Source organism: Otolemur garnettii, unplaced genomic scaffold, assembly GCF_000181295.1.
Source record: "Otolemur garnettii isolate 467f Iridium unplaced genomic scaffold, OtoGar3 scaffold00076, whole genome shotgun sequence".
NCBI lineage: Eukaryota > Metazoa > Chordata > Mammalia > Primates > Galagidae > Otolemur > Otolemur garnettii.
In genome coordinates this window covers 7114595-7123594 of record NW_003852471.1, presented here as the reverse complement: position 1 = coordinate 7123594, position 9000 = coordinate 7114595, and the positions used below count along the sequence as shown (strand labels likewise).

General features: G+C 45.2%; 1 protein-coding gene across 1 annotated transcript in view; it reads right to left on the bottom strand.

Moving 5' to 3' along the window:
- The window catches only part of IL12A (interleukin 12A), a 7058-nt gene extending 5420 nt beyond the window's left edge, over positions 1-1638 (bottom strand). Inside the window, 3 exon segments of the mRNA XM_012807822.2 lie at positions 815-954; positions 1522-1581; positions 1584-1638. Coding sequence (XP_012663276.2) covers positions 815-954; positions 1522-1581; positions 1584-1638 — 255 coding nt within the window.
- Positions 1639-9000: the final 7362 nt, after the last annotated feature.

The following is a 9000-nucleotide window of genomic DNA, read 5'->3' as shown; positions in this document are numbered from 1 at the left end:
TGCTTACCTGTGCAGTGTTCACTTGGCGAGGCTCCTGTCTAATTAAGATTGAGTGAATGTGAGGAGTAATTGACAGAACATTATGAAAGACAACAAAGTAAAAAGAATTGTTTAGGAAGGGCTTGCCACTGAGCTGATTTTAAGATATCCATAATGCAACAATCAAGAAAACACTCAAGAAAGATTTCCTAGAAATCATGGGGGCATGTTTGAAGCCTTTGCAGCCATAACTTTTGCAGAAGGTTTTAAAAGGCAAGAATACACACACACATATGCATTAAAATGTGAAACCTATTAATACAAATGAAGCTGTAAACAATTACAGATATCTCTTCCCTAGACAACGAAGGTTGGACAGGCACTGTCAAATCCTCCCTGAGACTGTGTCTGGGACTGGAAGCTGGCAAGCAGACACAGGGACACGTCTACTTCACCTGTGCAGTCCCAGCACCGAGTGTGTCCCTAGTACCTGCTTCCTAGATTCATACGTGGTGTCGGAGGGACAGTGTGGACCTGACACCATCCCCTCTCTGCCGGCAGTCCTCAGGGACACTGTAAATGCCCCCATACTCCACGTACACACAGCCAAACAAACGCCCTTGGGATTTATCACCAGCCCTGCATTCTCTGGAGACACAATTTCACTGGGACTCTTCAGCTAATAGCTGGGCCATTTGCAAAGTTCCCTCTCCCACTCCTGACAGCTATGATGAAATTCACAATTTCCCTGCAGGCCCCTGAGGCGGCAGAGGATGGGTTCAGGGGCCCCTTCTGCAGCGAGACCAGCAGAGAGAGGAGGAAGTTAGAAGCTCACCTTCTGAAGGGTGGTGCTGACAGCCTCCAGCAGCTTTTGGGAATGCTGATGGCACCTTCCTGGTTCTGGGGTGGGCCGGGGGAGGTTCCTGGCCAAGCTGAGGTGGTCCAAGAGGACTAGGATGGCCACTAGGAGCAGGCCTGGAGGGAAGCAGGGCAGGCTGAGCTGTGGCCTGGCTTGGCTGCTGTGCCCTCCATCCCTCTGGCCATCTTCACCCCCCTCCACCCATTTCCCACAGGACCTGTTTCAGGACCTGAGAGTTGAGTCACTATGGGACAGAGGGTGCTGCCCTCAGTGCCCACCCGGAGGAAGCTGCAGGCTTGTCCAATAGGAGAACTGGGACCATGTGATGAAGGGACTGGTCCAGCCTCAAGACCCAGTGTTTTGGAAAAGGTGGGGTGACAAAGCCTGACTTATCGCTGGCTGGGTTCTGCCTTCTTATCCACACAGCTGTAGCTGAGGGACCCTAGGTAGGCAGGGCCCCAGTTTGTCATGGGGAGATGGGCATGAAGACAGTTCATCAGGTTGTTTCAAGGGGAAAAGAGACAATCCCCTTTGTAGTCGCCTTAGGCCGCCGGTCCCGGGTCCCCTCTCTTGCACTTTGCAGGAGGGAGCTGGCTGTCCCTAGTTCCCGAGTTGCCGCCCCTCTCCCCGCAGCTGTCCTCCCCTGTGCCGCCGCCTCGGCCGAGCGGCCGGCCCGTACTCACTGCGCTGGGGACTCATGCTGAGGTAGCTCTGCGCAGAAGTGTGGCGAGCAGCTGTTGCGGACCGCTGACCACGGCAGGTGATGGCGGTGGTTGGGAGACTGGCTCTCCGAGCCACATTTTTATAATTGCCCAAGGCGCGGCAGGACTTTCCCAGGGCTCTGGTCTCTGCTTTCTCTCTCTCTCCCTGTCTCTCTCTACATCAGCTTCTCGGTGACACATGGAGCGCGGCTGGCCCGTGGGACTTATGGCACTTTCGGATGGCTGCCGGGGTGCCCGGCCACAGTCGCTCCGGGACGGCCCCGCCGCCTCCAGCCAGGCACAAAGTGAAAGCGAAATTCTCACAGAGTTGCGGCGTGGGGTCCTAACGCAGGGTCGACCCCGCCCACCACTCTCAGCCCCAGGCCTCTGCCGGGCACCCCCAGTCCCAGCCCCCTAGCCCCAACCCCCCAACGCCCGCCGCTGTGCTGCGCCGCCTACCGACAGATTGCAGGAGTGGTGTCACTTATCTCCTGTATCTGGAATGTGCCTTGCTTGAACTTGACCTCTATTTCTAGATGGGCATCAGCGATTTATTCATCTTTCTTTCCTTCAGATGGGCCCCTCCATGCCAGGCAGACATTGCACCATGTGCAGGACACCCCGGGGAACAAGGGCCTTTTGGGGCACGTATCTGACTCTCTGTGTTTTGTTGAAGTGTCTTGTTTGAAATGCAAGAAGGATGGAAGCTGCCTGGCCACGCGTTATTACTCTCTTAGAGATCCCAGTTCCTGGCTGTGTCCAGGAGAGCAGTGGGGTGGGAGCACAGGGGCCTGGGAGGAAAGGCCAAGGGAACAGCACGTGCTTAGTGGGAACCCTGGGACCCAGGAGGCAGGAGGCCCCCACGCCAAGAGTGTTCAGGGACAAGCCGGCAGTAGATGCCCCAGTGGACGGTATGTAGGGTCCCGCCAGGGGAGACAGGGGTGAGGAGCACAGTCAGGGAGGCTGGAGGGGACGGGCCCCTCAGGTGTGGTGGGAGAGCTGAGTGGGACAGGGTCATGAGGGAGCACGTGCAGGTAAGGGGTGTCAGGCCTGTCTGAGAGTGGGGGCGTCTTCTAGGGACTTAGGCAGTGAGCTCGGAAGGGTTTCCATGACGGGCAGATCCCCTCAGCGGGTGTGGAGGATGGATCACAGGGTCAGGGTGGAGCAGAGTGGGCAGCGGGCAGGGTGTGGCCAAGTCCCCACTCAGGGAGAGCGGAGGATGGCACCAGGGATTCTCAGGGGCGCTGGGCCATGGCTGGTCAGTCCTCAGGTGGGAGGGAGATGGAGGCCCCTAGGATGGCAGAATGGAGATTGCTCCACTTCCCGCAGCAGGGTCACAGCAAGAGGCGGTGAGTGTGAGGGGACCGTGAGCAGTCCCATGTGGGGTTGGAGTTCTCGTGGGACCTCTCAGTTAACTTATTCCTCCCACAGCCTTACTCACCCTGGGTGTGTGTGGGGGGTGGGGGTGGGGGTTGACTGCACCAGGCCCCAGGCCCTAACAGCAGGAGCCGCCAGGGCTCACCTGGTGTAGTTGCACCATCTCAGAGGCGAGAAGCCTCTCCACCCAGGAGAGAGGAGGGAGGCTTCCTCCTGCTGTCCTCTGGGACTCAGGAAGTCAGCAGGGACGTCTCTGTAGGCCTTGGGCGGTACCATGAGTGCTCAGCAGGGCTGACCCTTGCTGAAGATGGGGACAGGGCCGGTGAGGAGAAGCTGCTGTGACTCAGGCCTCCTCAACTGCTGGCATCAGCCTTCCCGAGATAGAGATTTTTTTTTTTTTTTTTTGAGACAGAGTCTCACTTTGTGGCCCTGGGTAGAGTGCCATAGTGTCACAGCTCACAGAAACCTCACACTCTTGGGTTTAAGTGATTCTCTTGCCTCAGCCTCAGAGTCCTGAGAGGAAAGGCCAAGGAACAGCATTCATTGCTTATTAGCTGTAGCTGGGACTACAGGTGCCCACCACAACGCCTGGCTAAGTTTTAGAGATGAGGTCTTGCTCTGGCTCAAGCTGGTCTCAAACTCGTGAACTCAGCAATCCACCTGCCTCGGCCTCCCAGAGTGCTAGGATTATAGGCATGAGTCACTGCACCTGGCCTTGGCCAGAGGGATTTAGGAAGGAGTTAAATACACTTGAAGTCAGAATGAAGTCAAGTTCATCACGATGGAGCTATTTCTCCCCTGGAAGGGATCTCTCTAATGGAAAAGTAGCTTCTGCTACTTAGATGAACAGAGCACCTCTGTTTAGAGTAGATCTTGGCCACCAGACACAGTAAACTTTAGTGCTATTTCCTAAAGTGCTGATACACTATGGCCAAGATAAAATAAAAATCTTCTTTTAGAATAACATTTTTTTTCAAGAGACATTTTTTGCCCCTAACAAAAGTGGGCATTTTGGCCACTGCTACATAATGTATAACTTTGTACTAGAGTCTCCATCAATGATGTAAAGAAAGAAAAAGAAATGAGATATTTACACATTGGAAAGCAAAAGGTAGAACTGTCATTATTTACAATTAATATACAAAATCCCACAGAGAGAATAGCCTAGAACTAAAGCGAATCCAGCAACTTCATTGTATACATCCATCAGCTTTAAAGAGCCAACCAAGTTTCTCTACACCTGCAACAGCCGATCAGAAAACATAATAAAAAGCAGACAGCATTCACAGAAGCGGCCAAACTAATTTCCCTGCCTATAGCGAGCAAGGCAGTCTGGTGGTTAAGACTATGGACTATAAACTATTTGAATCTACCTTTTGCTATTTACTTGCCGTTTCTTCTTGGACAAGCTATTTCTCTGAGCTCAGTTTCCTCATTTGGGAAATAATGATAAAAATTGCCTAAGATCTAAGGCCATCATCATCATTGCATAATTTAGGGCAACTTTAGGATAGTCGTCAGAGAAAAATAATGAAAAAGTCTGATCACAAATCTAAGGTGATTTAATTAACAGTTCTGTACCCGTAGGTAGAAGATTTCAATATATGAAAAGCTTATGTCTCTTTTAATTAATTAATGTATTCAACACAATTCCAGTAGAAACTATGAATACATTTCCTGGTAAACTTAATAACAAACCTACTATAAAATACATATGTAAGAATAAAAGTCCATGAATATCTAAGTTAAGCTATTCAAGGAATAATGAAGAGGGGGACAAGCCCTAGCACATATGGATAGTCATAGCTCCAAAAGACATGCTTCAAAGCAATAATGAAAAAAGTACCGGTGGGTGGTGCCTGTGGCTCAAAGGAGTAGGGTGCTGGCTCCATATGCTGCAGGTAGGAGGTTCAAACCCAGCCCTGGCCAAAAACTGCAAAAAAAAAAAAAAAAAAAAAAGTAGTTGTAAAAGAATAGACATATAGATCATTGAAACAAAAAATAGAGAAATTAGACACAGACTCATATATTTGAGTATTTAGTATAAAATACAGATGACACCTAGAATAATAAGGAAAACATGGAATGTTTAATAGAAAATGCTCACTGTATCATGAAAAATAAAACTGGATTTCAACCTAAAACAACATATATAAGTGAATCCATTCAGAAGTAGATTAAATACTAAGTGTTAAAAATAAAACTGTTACAGGTGGTGCCCATAGCTTGGTGAGTAGGGCGCTGGCCACATACACTCAGGGTGGCAGTTTCAAACCCAGCCCAGGCCTACTAAAACAGAAAAATAGCCAGGCATTGTGGTGGGTGCCTGTAGTCCCAGCTGCTTGGGAGATTGAGGCAAGAGAATCACTGAAACCCAAGAGTTTGAGGTTATTGTGAGCTGTGATGCCACAGCACTCTACCCAAGGCAACAGCTTGAGACTCTGTCTCAAAATCAAAAAAACAAAAAACTGTTACAGTACAAGAAAATATAGAGGACTGCCCTTGTCACTCAGAAGTAAAATACTGATGAATTAGATGACATAAAAATTAAGGATTTCTGTTGTACAAGTTTCTGTTATCCATGGACCAGATTAACAGAGAGGTGGAAGATTGGTGGATCAGGGGCCTGATTGTCCCCTTGATCAAACTATTTTTCAGTCTCAAAAACCAATAAAGGAATATTCAAGGATCTCCTACAAATTAGCAAGAAAAATCCAGAAATCCTAACAAAGATGGGCAAAGTTCATAAACAGGCAATTTACAAAGAGGAAACCCCAAAGATTAATGAGCATACTGAAATAATTAACTGTATTGGAAAATGTACACGAAAACAAGAATGAGATAACACTTTCTACTTAGTAGACTGGCAGAATTCCAACATTGGGTATTGGGAAGTATTGGGAAATGTGGGGCTCCAGGGCCTATCAAACAGTGGAAGGGGACAGACATAGCTAATTTGAAGGGCGTTCTTGGATTACTTGGTCTGATTAAATATACTCACACCCATGGCCCAGCCATTCTACTACGTACCTTGGATTTATATGCCAAGAAGGTTCTCATACAAGTCCACAAAAGAGCATGTCTTAGGATGTTCGTTAAGTCATCATTTGCAGGAGTGGGAAGCTGGAGGCAGCCCGATCTCCCCCCACTGAGAGAGTGAGTAGGTGAATTGGGGAGGATCCACCTCCCAGGGTATCTGCAGCAGTTAGAAGTAAGGGACTGGGTGTACGGGCAGTAACAGGGATATGCCATAACAGTATCACACTCAGATAAAATACAAAAGTAAAAACAGAAAACTATCATGTCACATTTGTGTTGCAATTTAAAAAATTTGGATTTTAGAAAGGAAAGAGTCCGTATCTCATGATCAAACACAATACTCCTTCAGCAAATTGTAGGTACAGTTACATCAAGTGGATAAAGAATGACAAATAACCTCATGTTGCTCTAGTCAGATTTTGCTGCTAAGTGAGTTTGAGAAAAAAAAAAAGTTTGGTATCCAGAGCTGTGTCAGTTTAAGTTGTAGATGATTGATTAGGGGGTCATTGATGAGCTGTGTCAGTTTCAGAGTTGTAGGATGATTGATTCTTCTCTATTTACTTAAATGAGAAGAATATATTCAAAATAGTACATATTATACAAAGACATGAGCAAAGGGATGTATGTTACATGTGTTAGGATAGATTCTACTGGGGAATGAGGAGAAGGAGAATGATGACTCAGGAAAAATGTATAAATACTTTATAGACATATATAAGAGAAGGGACCAATGATGTCATGGGTTGCAGGATAGGATTAACTCAGTCCTCTTCATCTCAAGTCTTTTGTCTTCCCCAAAGATGGATAAACAGACACCCTTTCTCAGCGGTCCTAGTGTTGTTGTGCAGATTGGATTACGTAATAACTAGTAAGAATCTTATAACGTGGTAGAGTATCATCATTATGAGATAACCTATGGTGAGTGGTGGTGAGGCACAGTTATTATTTTTGGATAAAGGCACACATTCTTGTTCTTCCGCAACTGCCTCTTTGCACTCTTCGAAATGTGAAGTGGCCACTTCCCAGGAGGGATGGAGGGCAGTTCAAAGTATGTACAACTCAGTTTTTATAGGCAACATCCATGTTGTCTTTTATTTATTTATTTTAAGAATCACATCTTTGTTTTTTGAGATGGGGTCTCGCTCTTGCTCAGGCTGGTCTCAAACTCCTGAGCTCAAGCAATCCACTCACCTCGGCTTCTCAAGAGTGCATACTGTCTTGGAGAACTTTGTTTTGTAACCTGAATTGTTATTTAGTGCACTCAGGTGGTTTCTCTGTTGGGTATTCCTTTCCCATTGAGTTTGAGGAAGGGGCCAATCAGGGATCTGGCATCGCTGCAAGTCAAGAAGTTTTTTCAAGAGTTTGGCAGAAAACCTTAGGGGTCTGTTTATCACTGATTCTTAGCTGAAGATGACCTCGCTCCCCAGGAGAGATATGTAGGGAGACAATTTTGGTTGTCATCACTAGAGAAAGAGGGTTGCTACTGGCATCTAGTAGGTAGAAGAATGCTACTAAATATTCTAGGGTACACAGGATTCTCCCTTTTACCCCCAATAAAGAATTATCTGATCCAAAATACCAGTGTGCTGGCAGAGAATCAGTGACTGACTTGTGTAGGTGGCTCACTATGCCTGCTTCCATCATTATTCTTTTTGATAAGTAGACAAGTTCATAGTCATAGGTCCTGAACAAGAGATCTTGGACTATATTTTTTGGTGCCATAATTTAGAGCAGCAGCTCATCTTTGGACAGAGTGATCTCAAAGAGGCTTGTGATCAGATGAGACTGTAAATAATCTGAAACCAATCCTTAGTGGTCCCAGCTGGTCATGCAGATTAGATTGTATAATAAATAGGTAAAAATTTTATAACACGGTAGAGTATCATTACTATGAGATATGATTCTACCGTGAGTGATAGCAAGGAATAGTTGTTATTTTCTGGATTAAGGCACACATGCCACACAACTGTCTCTTTGTACTCTTTGAAAGGTTAAGTGGCCAATTCCTAATAGGGATGCTGGGAGTTGTGCATATTTTCAACACAGTTTTTATAGGCAACATCCATGTTATCTTGAAGAGCTTTAAAAATAGTAACAATGGGCTTCAAGAAAAAAGTCCAGGAAAGGTGTTATTTATTGTTTCCTGGTGCACCAGAATAAAGATTTTATGAGTATTTTTGCAAACTTTTCTGCATCTTGAGACAGTTTAACAAATTCTTTGAATATGACATGGCTTCTAGACATTGTAGTCTCATGAATGATTAAGATCATCTGATGCTCACCTATTATAAACAACTGATAAATTTGGCTATATAAAAATCAAATATTTCTGCTTGGAAAAAATCTATGGTGATGTATCTGGAGGTTTAGCTGGCAGTAGCTATCAAAATAAAAATGCACATACACTTTTACTTAGGAATGCCACTTCCAGGAATTTACCCTATGAAACCATTTACACATATGAATAAAGACTGATTCCCATGAAAATTATCATTTTAGTATCAAAAGGTTTGAAACACTTTAAATGTTCATTAGTAGGCAACTGTTTAAAGAAAACATGACTCATCTTTTCAAGGGAGTACTATGCAGCTATGAAAAAGATTGAGTTATATTCGTATGTGTGATAGGAAAAATCTTCATTATGTGAAAAATTATGTGAGAAATCAAGGTTTCAGACCAATGTATGTTATACTTTCACTTCTGAAGGGAAAATAGACAAGTGTTTTAAATTACACACAAACTTTGTGGACACCCTATATGTAAATAAATATATATGTACACACACAAATGTTGATATAGTAATGGAGTATAGATACAGATCTATGCTTTTGATAGCCCAGAAAATCTGTGAAAATTGCCTCTAAAAAAGGAGATTGGATGTTTGAAATAGGAGGAACCCTGCCTTTTATTGAATATACTCTGTACTATTTGAATTATTTAACATGCAAATATATCACAGCTTCTTTTATCTTTATTTTGCTGTTTTTACTTGCATTTTAAAAGATCACCAAGCTGGGTGACATGCGTCTGGAGTCTCAGTTATTT